The sequence below is a fragment of the Mytilus galloprovincialis genome, chromosome 7 (genome assembly GCF_965363235.1).
Source record: "Mytilus galloprovincialis chromosome 7, xbMytGall1.hap1.1, whole genome shotgun sequence".
NCBI lineage: Eukaryota > Metazoa > Mollusca > Bivalvia > Mytilida > Mytilidae > Mytilus > Mytilus galloprovincialis.
Genome location: NC_134844.1, coordinates 22,052,538 through 22,071,405, shown reverse-complemented (window position 1 = coordinate 22,071,405; position 18,868 = coordinate 22,052,538). Strand labels below are relative to the sequence as shown.

The 18,868-nt window shown below is 31.6% G+C and overlaps 1 protein-coding gene across 1 annotated transcript in view; it reads right to left on the bottom strand.

The window, feature by feature from the left end:
- Positions 1–756: 756 nt before the first annotated feature.
- Positions 757–18,868, bottom strand: part of LOC143082550 (uncharacterized) — a 31,587-nt gene continuing 13,475 nt past the window's right edge. The window contains exons 12-24 of the mRNA XM_076258270.1: positions 18,552–18,661; positions 17,659–17,777; positions 15,543–15,697; positions 15,097–15,210; positions 14,150–14,244; positions 11,483–11,615; positions 10,119–10,300; positions 9,320–9,404; positions 7,337–7,714; positions 4,894–4,985; positions 3,495–3,624; positions 2,927–3,105; positions 757–1,624 (exon numbers count right to left, since the gene is read on the bottom strand). Of these exons, the coding sequence (XP_076114385.1) occupies positions 1,538–1,624; positions 2,927–3,105; positions 3,495–3,624; positions 4,894–4,985; positions 7,337–7,714; positions 9,320–9,404; positions 10,119–10,300; positions 11,483–11,615; positions 14,150–14,244; positions 15,097–15,210; positions 15,543–15,697; positions 17,659–17,777; positions 18,552–18,661 (1,859 nt within the window). The 3' untranslated portion in view covers positions 757–1,537. The remainder of the gene's footprint in view (positions 1,625–2,926; positions 3,106–3,494; positions 3,625–4,893; positions 4,986–7,336; positions 7,715–9,319; positions 9,405–10,118; positions 10,301–11,482; positions 11,616–14,149; positions 14,245–15,096; positions 15,211–15,542; positions 15,698–17,658; positions 17,778–18,551; positions 18,662–18,868) is intronic.

Here is an 18,868-nt window from a genome sequence, read left to right as displayed (position 1 = left end):
ATAGTTAAAATAATCACAGTAAGAAAGAATTTTCTATAATTATTAGTCAGAAAAGATAATATAAAGAAAATCATTGAAGTTTTGATTAACATTACAACTAATTGTTAACATCGAATTGCCATTCACTGAACAACAAGTTTTGTTCCTTTGAAATGTGAACTACCGAATTAGACTATTTACTGGCTTTCTAATAACATGAGCAACACGACAGGTGTTACATGTGAAGCAGGATCTGCTACCCTTCCGAACCATTTGAAAACACCCCCTGTTTTTGATCGGGTTCGTGTTGTTTATGTCCCCTATTTGTGACCTTTTCTTAACGCATCATTTTCAATATAAAGGAATTTGATGCCAATGTCGTACAAGAGGTTGAGCGCTATAAAAGCAAGTTTAATCCACTATTTTCTACAATTGAGAATGCCTGTACCAAGTCAGAAATATGACAGTTGTTGTCCATTCGTTTGATGTGTTTTGTCGTTTGATTTTGCCATTTGATTAGGGACTTTCCGTTTTGATTTTTTCTCGCAGCTCAGTATTTTTGTTATTTTACTGTGTGAAAAGTCTAAAAGTATTGTATTAAACCTTTGCTACCAATTTGTTATAGTAAAATAATGAACTGCTAAGGAAACTGTTTAATATATAACAGAAGTATGAAATTCAGATGGACTCTTAATAGCTCAGGCGGCTGTAGTACAAATGTTTTTTGCGAGGTAATACAACTTTTCCGTATGACTAAACTACAATAACAACATAAAAATAATGCAAAAAATATTTATTTACAAAAGATATAAACTTTGAGTACAAACATTACTGTACATAGCAGATTTTAAAGGTATGTGTCGAAATGTTACACTGTACATAGCAGATTTCAAGGGAATGTGTCAAAATGTAATACTATACATAACAGATTTCAAAGGTGTGTCAAAATGTAACACTAAACATAGCAGATTTCAAGGGAGTGTGTCAAAATGTTACACTAGAGTCAATGAATATCAGAGTTGCAGTTGTATCGCATAGCGATAAGCAGAATTTAATGAAATATGGATACCATATTTCATTTGTTATTTTATTTGTAGATTGTTAGGAGTAAGTATAAATTCTAAAATGTACTTCTGGATTTTAATTATTTCTACTTTCCACACATTTATTGGAGTATTTCTTTCTTTTTTACAGTATTTCTATCACATTGTTGTAAAAAGGAATGCCCTTTAATATTTTATTTAAACGAGTGACATTTTTTCAAAATTGATAAATAAACCTGAGTTGTGAAACTTGTTTCTTATTGGTTACATTTTGACTTTATTATGTGCTTCCTGAATATTTTGACCTTCCAATCAAACGCAACTAAATTGATGGGATTCAACAAAATTTTCGAAAACTAGAAACAAAATACATATATTACAACATTTGAAAAATTAATTTTAAAAATATGCTCAATTCGTTCTCTTGAACATCCACCAAGATGTTATATATTAAAGTACTGAAGTTTAAAGGAATGTTTGTTAACTACATTACAAGCACTTGTTCTATTAAATGGCTAACATGGATTGTTCGTGAGAGTAATTTCGTCAAGTGCGATGTCACCTTTGCTCCTCGTTCCTCCTTTTGAAGCTTCAAATTCAATCTGAAATAATAAAAAAAACCGCTTATTTATCAGCTATCATTTTTTTTAATCGGAGAAAATGCAAAAATATATGAAGAGTTTATGAAATTCGAGATGAATTGGTCACATGAAATAAAACACATCTGACTAAGCGAGACACAAACTAGAGGCTCTAAAGAGCCTGTGTCGCTCACCTTGGTATACGTGCATATCAAACAAAGGACGCAGATGGATTCATGACAAAATTGTGTTTTGGTGATAGTGATGAGTTTGTAGATCTTACTTCACTGAACATTCTTGATGCTTACAATTATCTCTATCTATAATGAACTTGACCCAGAGGTTTCAGTGGAAATTATGTATGAAATTTATGAAAATTGTTAAAAATTGATTATAGAGGGCAACAACTCCTTAAGGGGCCAATTGAAAGTTTTGGTCATGTTACTTATTTGTTGGTCCTACTTTGCTGTACATTATTGCTGTTTACAGTTTATCTCTATCTATTATGATATTCAAGATATTAACTAAAAGCTGAATTTTTTTCTAAAAATTACCAATTAAGGGACACCAACCCAACAACGAGTTGCCTGAATGGTCTGAAAATTTAAGGGCAGATAGATCTTGACCTAATGAACAATTTTGTTTTGTAAGATTTGCTCTTAATGCTTTTGGTTTAGATGTATGAGCCAAAAACTACATTTTACCCTATGTACTATTATTAGCCATGTCGGCCATCTTGGTTCGCAGGTGGGGTCATCACACACAATTTTTAAACTTCATACCCTAGTGATGATTGTTTACAACTTTGGGTAAATTCATCTAAGTAGTTTCAGAGGAGAAGCGTTTAGTAAAAGATAAGAAAAATTTACGAAAACTTGTTAAAAATAGACTATAAAAGGACAATAACTCCTTAAGGGGTCAACTGACAATTTTGGTCATGTTGACTTATTTGTAGATCTTATTTTGCTGAACATTATTGCTGCTTACAGTTTATCTCTATTTAATATGTATATTACGAAAGTTATTTTGCATGATTGAAAACTTGGGACTGCTCTTCCCTAACCAAGTTTAATGAAAACATGCACGCGTTTAATTCGAAGATGAAAAAGAATGTATGTGGAATATGTCCATATAAATTTAACAATGAAAACTCGGGGATATTAATCCAATCGATAGTAAATATTGTTTGTTATTTTCAAAGTCAATCAAGCAGTTTGGACGAAGCAGATCGAAGGAGAAATAAATGCAGGTATGTATTATGGTGAATCACATGCTATTGTTGTTAGGCACATAATAATTAAAATATATTGTAATAAAACCTACAACAAGGTCTGCGTGGTAAGGAATCTCAACACTGGCAAAGGACCATTGGTCTCCTTGATTGCCAGACAGATCCCAATCATTAAACCACAATCCGGAATCTCTTTCCTGTGTAAAAACGGTAAGCGATCCAACATGACGTCCATACATGTGATAGTAAAATTGTAGACAAAATGTGGAAGCTGCAATCAACAAAATTACGAAACAATTTACAGATGTACATGTATAGCATAAAGTTTAAACTATTATCAAATTAATGGATACATTTAAAATTAAAGGTTGTAAATGTTAATTGAACTGTTTTTGATATAAGATACATACAATTTAGACAAAATAAAGATGCTTTAACCATAAAAATTAAGTAACTATTTACTGATTTTTTAACATTAAGTTGATACCATTATTAAATTTATGCATATATTGAAAATATTTTTTTTAATTTAAGATAAAAAAATTAAATATTTACTGCTTTGACTAACAAATTGCAAAAATTTTAAAAAGGTTACTGAAATACTGTGATATCAAAAGATTATTATTTAACAAAACATTTGATTGTGTTGAAAGTACTTACCGGGCAGTACTGTATCAATAGAGGACAAAACTGCTAAGTCATCGATTTGTTTTCCAGATACTTCAATATAAGCGTACTGACTCCCTGCGTATGCATTAGTAGGGCCTGTCTTTTTGTTCTTTGTTGGACCCTGTATTTATACAAGAAAATGTGTTATTAAAATGTTCAGGTTTCTATATAGAGAATAATACATGGCAAAATCCGTATCATATGTCGTATCATCCCGAGACATCAATATCAGCCCAAGGGCCTTTAGGCCCGAGGGATGATATTGGTCGAGGGTGATACAGCATGTGATACGGATTTTGCCATGTATTATACGGTTTATCATATATTTCAACAGAAGAGTATTATATTATATGAACTGTTTTCTGATCCATAGCACTGGGTTACCTTCAGTTCTACTTTTGTCTTGTTTCAAAGGCCTTTTAAAAGAACTATTCAATTACTTATCTGAAGCACCTGGGTTACCTTACAATTTGCGTGCTGTTGTTTTAAAAATATTTTGTTTATTATTGTATTTATTTGTGTGTTTTGTATTTTTTATACTTGCATTTAGTGTGCCGAAAAAAAATATAAAAACTTGACGTTCGTGACGTCACAAACAATATGAAAACTTGACGTTCGTGACGTCACATACCAAACAATGACGTCATTCAAAAAAATGACCTATTTTGATGAAAATTTTTCTTAAGAAAAAAAAAATCAAAACTGACTATGTTAAAAAAAAAAAAAAAAAAGTAGGGGTGTGATAAAGGGTATGCGATAAAGGGTGCGCATCAAAGTTGAGCGATATGGATTAAACAGCAGGCTATTTATCAAATATGCAAAACTACTGTATTTACTACTAAACATATGATAATTATAGATTATCGTTGATCATCTCAACGAGATTGATTTTCTCGCTTGAGCTGGTACAGCGAAAGTGAGAAAAGCAATCGAGTTGAGATGACCAATGATAATCTGTTTATCGCTATTTTACCTATGACGACGTTGTCAATTTCATGTCAATTTGGTTAGCAACGCCACGTGGCCTCCTTAGTTTCTAGCGATAATTTTTCCATCTCAAGCGAGAAGCATGATATGAAAATTATCACAAAAAAAGATCAAAGGAAAAATGCACAAAATAGCGATAAATGTATTTACACATACTTTATTTGTATGTATACAATGAGATTTTAGGTCTAAGTAGAAGAACAGCAATATAACAAAACAAAAAACATCAAAAGACAACTTAACCATTTTCAACACAAGGTTCAACACTTCATGTGTATCGAATTTACTAAGTATTACAAATTGGTCACGATCCTTCATACAGAGTTGAATGAAATATCTTAATTACATATGGAATCTTATCTACCCCTGCATAACTTGATTTCACATTCTGAATAATACTTACAGAATGATCAACAGTCCAGTCAAAATTGTCGCCTAAAATATTTTGGAAGACACACCCATGTCCTTGTTCAAAACCACAGTAATAGGACGCACCTAGAAAAACAATTGAAACATATATTATCTTTTCAAAAGTTTTAAACCATCATACAAAGGTATGCTTAATTGATTCACTCATTAAAACTATAATAACCTATGAAACGACTGCATTCTAATTTCAATGTAAACAAATGGTGAGCTTACCATATAAGTTCAAAGTAAATGATAGTTATGAAAATCAGACCGGTTTAAAAAATAAAGGAATACGACGTGAATGCTTCTTTAGATATTGCAATACAATCATTGGACTTGGTTGTTAAATTTGATATATGCTTTTTGTGCTTCTTTGTTAAATATAGTTTCCTTTTGTTCTGATTGAGATTAAGACAAGATGATGACTGCTGTACCCTTTTTGACAACTTTACCTATTAGTTCTGTTTTGTTCATGTATCGTTTTCAATATAATGGAATTTGATGCAACTGTCATACAAGTGAGAAGTTTAGCGTTATAAAACCAAGTTTAATCCACCATTTTCTACATTAGAAATGCCTGTATCAAGCCAGGAATATGACAGTTTTTGTCCATTCGTTTGATGTGTTTTATCTGTTGATTTTGCCATTTGATTAGGGACTTTCAGTTTTTAATTTTCCTCGGAGTTCAGTATTTTTGTGAATTTACTTTTTACATATTCAAGAAGTCAGAATGAAAGACATGAAATTAAATGCAATTTGATTATAAAAATTTACACAACTTAATTAACATAACTAATATAAATTAAAAAGATGTATGATATACATCTATGAGACACAAATTTACATTTAAAAACGCAAAAGACATGAAAAGGTTTAATAACTAGTTATTAAATTTCAATATAATTATAAACTAGCCTTCCACCTACCAGTAATAAATAAAAAGTACATGTATATTTCCTAAGATAAAACACACAAAATATAAAATAAGTAGATATGGTATGATTGCAAATGAAATAACTCTCCACCAGAGACCAATTCAAGTAAAAACTTTAAAACATAGGTCATCTGACGGTCTTTAAAAATTAGCAAATAGTCCTGTTAATCTAGCATAAATTTGACCCTAACCTTGAAGTAATTGCAATAGAAAATTTTTAAATTTTAATCTTTAGCATTATATCCCAAATGTACATAGAAAAAAGTCCCATAAAATCTCACTTGAGGAAAACTAAAAATTCATGATTTTAAATTCCTATGGAGATTTGCATTGACAAGGGAGATAATTCTGCAAAAAAGACAGAAATATCAATAAAATTGATACAAAATTATAAATGTACCGCTTCTACTCAACAGAATGTATTGATTCTTGATATTTTAGCCATCTTTAGAGTATGACAAACAACCTTAAAGGTGTTTTCGTATCTTTTATCAAGCTACAACCTAGATTTCATAATTCATTAGTTGACTTTTTATTAGATTTTTCAGCATGTCTAGGTAAAGAATCTCAAAGTGAATAAAACTAATTACAGATATATTCTTCTTTTTGTAATTTAAAGTTTCTTTTAACAAGGCAGATGCTGAACACATATAATTTACAGATATGAACAATACCAAATATTCACATTATGTTTTCAAAATGGTCACAAAGACATAAATTTGCAATTTCTTTAACGAAAAATGTGCCAAAATAAAATAAAAATATCCTTAACATTTAGGTTTTGTACATTTCATGAGCAGAAGATTATATAATATAGTCAAATTCGAACTTATAACCCCATCAAAGTATCAAACTTTACATGAATTTAAAGATAATCGACCAAAAACTAACAAAAAGGACTCTTTTTTGGCGGAGTTTTCTCCCTTTCCAATATTAATTTCCATAAGAAATTAAAAATGCAAATTTGAGTTTTCCTCAAGTAAGAATTTATGGGACTTTTTTCTGTGTATATTTGGGGCTTAATGCTATAGATTAGAACTAAAACATGTTCTGTTGCAATTAGTTAGACTGGACTAAAAGCCCATTATGCATAGTAAGCTTAAAGGCCCCGATATGACAAATGTAAAATAATTCAAACGAGAAAATGAATAGTCTGATTTATGTTCACAATAATAAACAAGCAAGGATGACATACAACAACAAACGACAACCATTGATTTTCAGACTCCTACCAAGGGGAAATCACATATAAAATGAAGTAGGGCTTTACATGTTTGATGGTGCCAAAGCCCCGTTCCCTTAACATGAAAAATGATGTAGCAGCACAACACAAGACCAAATTTTGAAACTTAGTTGAATGGCTTAATTCATCAGATCGATATGCATTTGTGGTAATCAATATGGCTGCAGCGGTATTGTCATCTCTGATATAATCCAACAGTATCGAAGATGTGAGACGGAGTTCAAAAACATACAGTTTGCACTGTATTTATAAGCTTACCTGGTGGAAGATTCGTAGTAGTTGGAGTTGTTGTGGTAGTAGTTGGAGTTGTTGTAGTTGGAGTTGTCGTAGTTGGAGCTGTTGTGGTAGTAGTTGGAGAAGTTGTAGTTGGAGTAGGTGTGGTTGTAGTTGGAGTTGTCGTAGTTGGAGTTGTTGTGGTAGTAGTTGGAGTAGTTGTGGTTGTAGTTGGAGTTGTTGTAGTTGGAGTTGTCGTAGTTGGAGTAGTTGTAGTAGTAGTTGGAGTTGTAGTGGTAGTAGTTGGAGTTGTAGTGGTAGTAGTTGGAGTTGTTGTAGTAGTAGTTGGAGTAGTTGTGGTAGTAGTTGGAGTTGTCGTAGTCGTTGATGCAGTGGTAGTTGATGGAGGTACAAGAGAATTTTCTACAAATCATGTAAGCTTATATAAGGCAGATGCACATTTTTATTTAGAGGCCAGCTGAGGCTCACCTTCGGCTGCGGGTGTTTCTCGCTGTTTTGAAGACCCATTGGTGGCCTTCGGTTGTTATCTGCACTTTAGTCAGGTTGTTGTCTCTTTGACATATTCCCCATTTCGATTCGTAATTTTATACACAGATATATTTCATTATCTAAACTTGTATAGTATCTGTTTAGCCAAAATTTGCTTTACATTTAGGAGCTTGTGCAATTAATATGAATTTTTGCATATCTTAACTATTTACGGAGCCTCGTTTTTTCATATCAATCAAAGATGTAAATTGATATCAGAGTTTTAATTATAATAAATATGAGCTATGCGTATTCAAAGTTGTTAGTCAGTGCATTGGTACTTACATGATTTCTTTGATGCATTAAAATTGTACATAAAACAGTTTATTAGACAAACTTATCCCACTAAACTGTGGTTGTCACTCATTTAGCAAATCAGTCCTTTTGGTTTATATTTATTAGAAAATTAACAGTTTCTACTATGCAAATGTTCAGTCAATAATCAGCCAATAATCATCCTTCCAAAGATTTCAAACAACAAGTTTATTGAAAGCTTATACAAGTCAGGCATACATGCTAAGTAAAAGTACGTATAAATAGATGTTTCAACTACTTTTTTTCAATATTAAATCACTAAAAAAAATTTGAATCTTTATTAGACCTTTCTTTGTTTACTATATGTAATGACATACCAACAAGAAATTATATAAATACTTTTTAAGCACGACGATAATGTATATAAAGGCACGAGTGTGTTCAATTTTTAAGTATTTTAAACTCAAAATTGAATAATTGTTTACCAGAAAAGGTCGTGGTTTATAATAGAATGTTTTAAAAGCTGCATCATTTAACATGTTGCTTCCCCCAAATTTTATATTCCTTGTTTAATTGGCAAAATAGTATTTTAGCAAAAGTTCACGTTTTATTTCGTGATCAAAGAACTCATAAAATTTAGGATAAAAGTTAATCCTGCATATCAAAATAGTCTGATCTGGTATCACTACTTTCATAATTCGCTATTTCGCTTTCAAAATAGTTTGATATTTGTTTTACATGTACAAATCAATCATTGTTTCTCCAAATTATGACAAACGTATATTGAATAAAGCCTATTTATATTAATAATTTAAACTCTCGGTTAAAAATAATTAAGCTACCACTCATTATGTCCAATCTGATTATAATATAAAATGCTTGTCGCATGTCTACATTGACAAAGTGGACCTTAATTTCAGTGAGTTCTTCTCGTTTTATTCGTTTTTGAAAACGTAGCTCCTATGGAATTTATATGTTGAACACCACAACTATGCTTAGCTCACTTATCTTCTATTTTGTAATTTAAATGAATAGCTAACCATAAAAACTAAATGGCTAAGGCCTCCTCAGATTCGTACTTTAAATGTGTGTTTTGTTTTGATGTATCTTTTTCAGTCACTTCTTGTAAGAAGTGTTTTAAATAAACTTTGTTCAGTTCAAACATTTCATTCAACTTTTACTTATCCGACTAAATCTTTAGTTTCTTATTAATTTTATACTAACCACAGGTGCCAGGAATCAACCAAATGTCATCAACGGCCATATCAGACATATAGGTAGTATCACCAGTTATCGATTCAAATGTAAGCTAAGGAAACAATATATAATGTGTGTTTATGTATAAAACGACACGCATAACAATATGAAAGACATATATATAATAATATCTTAATACTAATGGTACGAATAATCTTTTCCGTTTAATTACAATACTGAAAATATTGAAACGAAAGAATGTAATTACATAAAAAATTCAAATGATAAAAAATAATAATATAAAAATTATACAATGTGCTAGCTTGGATATTTTATTTTAATTCAAATCAAATGTATATTTAAATTCGATATTAGAGCAACAATATACTACATATATACAAACAGAAGAGAGCCTCTTGACCTTTTAATTATGCATGTTCAACTCTGCAAACAAATGGCCCTAAAATCACCCCAACAAATTATGATTTGAAATTCGTGTATAGAAGGGATTTCATGAGGCAACCTGATGTCATTTCCACTAATGTTATTTTTAGGAATATGTATCGTTTGTCTGATCGAACATTCTTATAGACATTTGCCAAGTACATCATATAAAGGATAAGTTTATAATAATTTTGATTACCCCGTATTGGATCTGTTAATAACAATTTTATCTGATGATGGTTCATGTACGAAGGCAACAAATGAAGAATCGATCATCTTCATGCTAAAATCTTTACAGTATCAAATCATGCATGAAGTGAATACAAATACTCGTTTCGAACAAAATGTGTTCCCACAAAAATATTAGTTCAGCTTTACTAACCTTCAAATTATCTACAGCAGGTATATATATTTCTGCCTGCCTCCAGATGTTTCCTTGATTGCCAGATTTTGTGAACAATAAAGTGGATCCACTATCGTCTGACATGTAAACGTCCAATGTCCCCATATGTGAAGCCGTATAACTGTACATATGATACCAGAAAGACAAGCATCTCTCCACCTCTGCAAAATGCATACTCCAAAGTCAAACAATCAGAATAGTTAATTGACTTTATAAACTCTTACAAACTTCGACAAACAATTCAATTTTATATTGGACTTTAAAATGCAATAATATACATCGAAATAAACTTATCAACTATAGTTGTTTCGAAAAAAAAGAAAATAAAAGAATTACAAGGACATTTTTTAATGGAGAGTCCTTGTTAAAATGACAAAGTCAAAAGTTTAAACCCATCAGAAGAATGAAAAACGACTGTCATAATTCTCACTTTGTACAGGCATTTCCATATGTAGAAAACGGTGGAGTAAACCATTGGTTTATTTGATTTGATTTTTTTTTTTTTATTTTAAACATATTTTATTCATTAAGATATGAAAAGGATTGAGCAACAGGCACAGCCTATAAAAGCGCTCTCCATATTACCATTGGTACGGTATTTATCATTTTATCTAATGAAAACAAACGCCTGATATATGATACAACAATGAATAAAAAACAACTATAACACAAGAACCAACTGGTTGTGTTTTATATCTGAAGGAGGCTTTAAATAGATTCAAGGAGAAAAGATTTGATTTTTTTCTAAAATTCATCGTATCGTCACCACTTGAGTATGATTTTGAAATATGGTAGATAAACTCATCATAGATACCAGGACTAAATTTTATATATACGCCAGACGCGCGTTTCGTCTACAAAAGACTCAGTAGTGAACATTGTTATATCAAACAAGTAATTACTAAAGCTTTTAGGTTATTTAAATTTAAACTATAACTCTTCACAAGGTAAAGTCATGTTTAAATAGGCCAAAGAACAAGTTAAAAACCAAATAATACTTTGAATCTAAAGGCAAATATTATAAAAAAAGAAGATGTAGTATGATTGCCAATGAGACAACTATCCACAAAAGACCAAAATGACACAGACATTAACAACTACAGGTCACCGTACGGCCTTCAACAATGAGCAAAGCCCATACCGCATAGTCAGCTATAATAGGCCCCGATAAGACAATTAGTTTTATTTTTGGTGTAATTAACAATGTAGCTACGGCTTTACTCTCAAACCAATTCGCTAAACCTAAAGCTAACTGGGAATCATACTTATTTTGAGGAACTAGTAATTAGAGAACGAATTTTATTTGAAGTACTAGTAATACATTTTTGAGACAGTGTACTCACTTGGTAAATCCATATCTGTATACATAATGGCTGTATCGTTAGGTATCCGTTTACTCCAAGTCTTTGTATAAAGGTATATATTTCCCTCTTTAGCAGCTTTGGGACCAGTCCAAGCACTATAAGGTGCCGGTTCCTGAATGAAGTGAGACATTTGTTCATTAAATGTGGAATAATTATGTATTTAAAATAAGAAAATTTTATTCACCGTATTTACCATACGCATTAAACTAAACAAATCAAAAACCTTGTTTCTTTTTTAATGAATCAACAGTTGTTTTATTCATTTGTAAAAAAATCAACTTTGATTATTTTCTGTTATTACGATCTCTATACTTGTGTAACTACAACAACAACAAAAAGAACCGTTCAGTAAAGCTTCACATTTAAAACAATTTGTTCGATGTTAGTTCTAAATGAAGGCAATTCATTTAACAGCTTCGTGAATGAAATCTAGAAACTTATGCATTGCAATGGTTATCAAAATTGTGATGTCGATCATATTTAAGGAATGACTGTAATATTTTTTCTGTCTATGAAGAAATACATAAAAAATTTGGTGCACACTGAATAACGCGCGTAGCGGGTTATTTAGCAGTGTGCACCACATTTTTTATGTCATTTCGAATAGACAGAAAAAATATTACAGTCATTTCTTATAATTTAATTCTAAATTCCATTTTAAACCGTAGAAAACCATGAAAAAACGTTGATGACGTCACGGTCACATGACTAAAAGAGGGACGAAAGATACCAAAGGGACAGTCAAACTCATAAATCTAAAACAAACTGACAACGCGATGGCTAAAAATGAAAAAAGACAAACAAACAACAGCACACACGACACAGCATAGAAAACTAAAGAATAAACAACACGAACCCACCAAAAAACTAGGGGTGATCTCAGGTGCTCCGGAAGGGTAAGCAGATCCTGCTCCACATGCGGCACCCGTCGTGTTGCTTATGTGATAACAAATCTGGTAAATGGTCTAATTCGGTAGGTCACATTCATGAAAGGGAAGGGGATTGTAGTTACGAAAGGAACATATCCGATATCATTTTTGAAACGGTTATTCCATAACGGTCAACCAACTCGTGATGGCGTCCGTAAAATTTACGAAGGGATGATTTCAACTTCACCATTTGGAACTCTTGGTTTAATAGCTTCCTTGTGAGCAGCAACCCTCTATCAAGAAAATCATGATAGGAAATGCAAGCACGGGAATATCGTATCAATTGGGAGATATATACCCCGTATGCAGGTGCTGCTGGAATGTTGCTACTTAGAAATTGAAAGTTCACAATTGGAAAGCTGAAATCATCTCTTTTGTCGTAAAGTTTTGTTTTCAACCGACCCTCATTGTCAATTTCTAGATGCAAGTCAAGATATGAGGCCGACTTAACTGTATCTGTAGTATCCTTTATCTCTAGCTCGATTAGATAGATGCGTTCCACCTAGTCACCAAATTTTGAATTATTTAGTGAAAGAACATCATCTATATAGCGAAAAGTAGAGTTAAAGGATATTGCTAACTTCTTATCTTTCTTCCTAAGAAGTTCCTGCATGAAGTCAGCCTCATAATAATAAAGATACATGTCGACAAGTAGAGGGGCACAGTTTGTTCCCATTGGAATCCGACAGTCTGTGGAAAACACGTCCCCCGAACGTAACAAATATGTTGTCAATCAAGAAATCAAGCATCTTGATAATATCAGTTTCAGAGAATTTTTTGTTCGAATCAGAGTGATCCTTTACAAAGTAGGATTTATCCCTCCCCAAGACAAGATACTTGTATCTACGTTGGCCATTCTTTTTTACGAAGCAAAGCAATACCAACTCTTTCAATTTGTCTTTTAGTTTGGAATGTGGAATACTAGAGTAGAAAAGTCAAATGTTTTAATACTGTTACAAGATGAAAGAGAGTTAGATTGTATGTACTCTAAAAGATCTTTGGAATTTTTAAGTATCCACATCTGATTCACGCCCCCTCTAGAATAGGCAGTTTCACAATAACTCTGAAGCCCGTCTTTGATTGCTGATAAAATAGATGTTAATAATTTAGAAAGAGGTTTCGTGGAGCACTTGGAAGACCCAGCAATATACTGTTGTTTGTAAGGACACTTATGTAGTTTAGGTATCCAATACAGTGATGGCAGATCCAGTTCTTCATCTTTGGTTGAAATTCCAAAGGAACACAGAACAGACCTATGATTATTCAGGATTTCCTCTTTGGTAAGTGTCGTGAGGGTATATGTTGAGTTTCCAAGTGAATTGATAAATTATGTCTATGGGTTCAAAACAAAATAACGTCAGCCAATCAGAAGACGCGTTACATCCAAAATTAAATTATAAAGTGATAGTTTTAGGTCATTCATTGTCATTTGGAACGGGTTTTGATATAAGAAAAACTTCTTTTAGTGAAATTCCCATTAGATGAATATGCTTTAATTTAGATAAAATAAAAACGTTAAGTCTAGTATACATGGTATAATATTAGACAAGAAAATGTTGTGAAAAATCTGTCTCATTTTAGTTCAAAGTGATTAGCAATGGTGCATATGCGTATCTGTTAGGAAAGCGACTGTCTTTTATAATTTTGTTTTTCGGAAACATAGATGATCTTTAAAATGCATGGCAAAATTCTAGTGAAAAATATTAAGTATACTTACAGAACGAGTTTCCCAATCAAAGATATCATCATTTTCTTCTTGAACTAACATACAAGGTGAACCAACCTCTACAGTACAACTAAAAACCGAATACACTGTAAAAATGAAGTAAAACGAAAGTTAGATAAGATTGTAACATATTGATATTAAGATAATAAAAATTATGTTATTCGTATCACACATAGTTATAAAACCTTAACAATGTCGGGAAAAGTTTTCAATTTACAAAAAATGATTGATTATAACTTACAAGTTCTGGGATATTTATTATTCTTTTTGCAACTAAGTATGATGACAATGGAACTGTTGTTTTTCTTATTAAGAGCTATACCTTATAGTAAGCCAGTAATACACTTACTGATTGTCCAATTTTGTTAAAAAAAAAAAATTAAACAAGAATGTCTCCATACTGAAATTGGAGTCAAAACTCTAATTTTACAGTTAAATTAGAAAGATCATATCGTAAGTAACATGTGTACTAAGTTTCAATTTGATTGGACTTCAACTTAATCTTAAACCTTTTTGACCAAAAACTTTAAACTAAAACTTTAACCTGAAATGGGACAGACAGACAAACGAACACACGGACGGATGAGCAGACAAATGGATGAACGAAAGGAAGCACAGACAGAAAACATAATGCCCGTAATTGGGGCAAAAAAAAGAAAAGCAAAAATGCATGCCTTTCGGTGTGTGTATAAGAATTTTGAAAGAGTACATGAAACCCATTGTAGAAGCATGAAATCTAATAGAAAAATGGAAGAAAAAAAAATGGTTTTTTTAGTTTTAATTGTTTTGTTTTTTTTCAATAATGTACATATCGGTTTTTAAGCAATTGCATATATATAGTTTAAATTGTTTGCAAACGTTTGGGCTATTTTTCAATACTTGTAATATTAAAGATATAAATATAAATGTGTGTTGTCGTCTTCATCTTGTTGTCCTACCTGAGGGTACATCACAGTTAGTTCCCGAAAATCCCTGGTCGCATGTACATATGTAGCTGGCTGTGTTTAGTGCACTATCGCATTTGCCATGCTTACACGGGTAATCAACACAACCTGAAAGCATTAATAATTTAAATAAGATACAGTACTCATATTATGTGTCAATGTTTAGAAACCTAACAAGGTGGTTAAATTTGGGTATAGATGAGAAAATACCTTTTTAAAAATGAAATTGTAAGCACAACGCATCTTTAGGATGAATTAAGAACACGACATTTCACTTCCTCGTTTTTACCTACCTGTTCCAATGGACTGAAGGGTCATACTAAACCCTCCATATGTACCTACCTGTTCCAATGGACTCAAGGGTCGTACTAAACTCTCTAGATGTACCTACCTGTTCCAATGGACTGAAGGGTCATACTAAACTCTCTAGATGTAACTACCTGTTCCAATGGACTGAAGGGTCATACTAAACCCTTTAGATGCTGCCTTATCACTGCCTATATCGCTGTCAAATATGATGATCATAGTGTTCATTTCTTCATCTACTGTAGTATCCCATATCTCATTGTCCTCAATGTCAGTACTTCCGCATCTCCTTCAATACAATATACACTTCAACAATTTATGTTTGACCTTTCCAGTTCTTTATACTGTCCCCCTACCTGCTGGAACTATCTACTTTTTTATTTTATTTATTTTTTTGTTCTCGTTCAGATCATGCCTAGAAATCGTGGAAAATCAACGTTAAGTAAGCAACAACCAATCAATGTATCTATCTAGGATTGGCACGCCTTTCTACTTAAGTTAGTATAGGTATAGGTAATTATATAAGAGAACGTGTAGAGGAATGAAAAACGCATAGAAATTCATAAACCTTCATTCTCATTGTAGTTTTAGTCGTTTTTTATGACTCCGTCGTCATTAGCTATCCATCATCCTTTTCGATGGTATATAAGGAATGGATATGGTGTCCCTAATGTTCACTTCCCGATACATCTACTGCCAGTTTCTGCCTCTTAATCCAAGGCGAAATCTGAATAGAAGAAATATTTGCTGCTATGAAAGGTATCTAAATTCAAACCAAGCACACTGCCAAGGATGCAGAGCAAAAATTATTTCAATCTGATAAAAATTGGACTTTAGTAAAACAAATTTTATCTGATGCTGTATTTTTTTTAATGGACATTGGCCAAATATTGTAAATTTCGGGATTGCAGTTATTATTTCAATCTGGAACTTATCAATTTTATTCTTTTTTTTTATCCCTTCGGAAAGCTAAAACAATAACAAGAACAATTTTATTTGCGTTACGGTGTTGATATAATGAAATCAGCTAATGCACGGTATCACGGGCCGCGCGGACACCGGGGACTCCACTGTATAATGAGTTTGTGCTGACTGTAAACAAACGAAAGAATCACCATGTTTTATTCCATGTCAAGAGACACTGAAAACAAAAACTAAAATGGAGTATCTTTTAAAGAATGACTGGAATATCTGTATGAAGAAATGACATAAAAAATGTAGCGAGTCATTTAAAAAAAGTGCACCACATTTTTTAGGTTATTTCAAATAGACAGAAAAGTTATTACAGTCATACTGAATTCTAACTTCATATGGAAAGGAATAATCATGAAAAAAATGTTGATTACGTCAAGGCCACACTTCAAAATTATGTCTATGAGCTGATAGGCAATTACGTTCAACCAATCAAAACGTGTTACATCCAATTTTGAATTATTATCAAATGTTGGTTTCAAACGCAGCTTAAATGGGGTTATATCGTGTACAAGATATAACACAAAACTAAAAATGCTTAAATTTGTGATAAATCTTTAGAAATATAATTATTCTATCAATTAGCATTACACTGAGTGTTATTTTGTATTCAGTTTATAGCAAAGAGATGTGTAATTGCCATTCGATTCAATAGGACAAGAATAACGTTGATCCGGCCATTTACTGTCAGACAGAAACGAAGTATTCTTTTTTATATGTTAATAGAATATGCAATAAAACCTTAACGCGTCATAAGATGAAATTCTTTACTGAATGATTTCAGAAATATCGCAACAATATAGTATTCTAGTTTTTCAGAGGTAAGAAATATAATCTTTAGATATTGACAACATGAGAGAAAAAAAAATCATTTAGCTTTCAGTTAAATTGTGAAAAACTATGTAGCATTACAAGTTCAATTTATATTGAAGTAAAAGTTATTATCACAATATTCAAATTCAAACTTAACCTTCATTTTATTACCAAATATAAGATTTGAAAATGATATTCTTTTGCCCATTTAATCAAGTTTTGACACGAGAACGATATTATTATTCAATCAATCAAAGACTATAGTTCCTGCAAGTCAAAAGTGACAATCACAGTGCTGACTTCGATATTTCCGAGATGACAATGAGGTCTACCATCGACGTTCATAAAAAGTTGGTCGAAATGAGAAAAAGCAGAAGAGAAAAAAAATGTGAAAAAAGTTAAAATGCCTTTACACAATTATATGATCAAATCAATGCTTAGGTTATCTATGAATTATTAACTTACAGTGGCCCCATATTGCCAAGTAGGTGATAACGAATCTGTATCCAGTGATAACATGCATTGTCGTTATTGCTTATTTCCATATCTGTAATAGTGGCTCTAATAAGGTTTTCTGGTACCCCCTGTCAAATTATTTATAGGTTTTAGTGCATTGTCTAAAATCAAACAGAGACTATAAAATTTATGTATATCAAATCACATACAATTAAAGACCGATAAATATTTATTATTCTTGTTTCTATATCATTGTAGATGTCGCCAAAAAAAGAAATCAATAGAATTAGGCAGAACAAAAGACAAAATACAAATAAAACACACATTAAATCTACAAAAGAAATGATAAAAATAAAAACACTATATTTTTTATTAAATTTTATACCGACGTTATTCGAATGTCAATATTCAATTTACAACTTTCCTTCAACCAGATTCTGTGTGTTTTGTAAAGTAAATAGTTTATCAAAGGTACCAGGATTATAAGAATAAGACTCATCAGTGACGCTCATATCAAAATAATTATAAATTCAAACAAGTACAAAGTTGAAGAGAATTGAGGATCCAAAATTGCAAAAAGTTGTGCCAAATACGGCTAAGGTAATTTATACCTGGGATAAGAAAATCCTTAGTTTTTTCGAAAAATTCAAAGCTTTGTAAACAGGAAATTTATAAAAATGACCACATTATTGATATTCATGTCAACACAGAAGTGTTGACTACTGGGCTGGTGGTACCCTCGGGGACAAAACGAAAAGAAGGTTGCCCATCTTGTCTTTAAAAAATCAAATGATCCGATTAACTCAATTAAAACGTAATTCAAAAGTAAAAAAGTTAAAAAAAAAAAAAAAAAAAAAAAAAAGCATTGTTCTGCTTATTTCAAGTTCACAATCCATACTTACTTTAATCAACCATGTACATTTTGAGCCAAGATCATAGTTATTTGGATAGTTTGGTGATGTCAGTATTTTTGTCTCACCAGCCGCTAGGTCTATGGTACCTCCGCATGTATCTGGAATATATACATCAGGACTGTATAAATGTATGTCCCTTAGGTTTGTTATTTATTAGTTGCTCAAAATTTCATACATTTATTTATCATTCTCGTATTTCAAATTGCAAGCTTATGCCATTGACTCGGAAACACGACTGTGTCTATTTAAACCTATTATAAACTTTTACCGTCAATTTTCTACTGCATTTTTTAATTCAATATAAC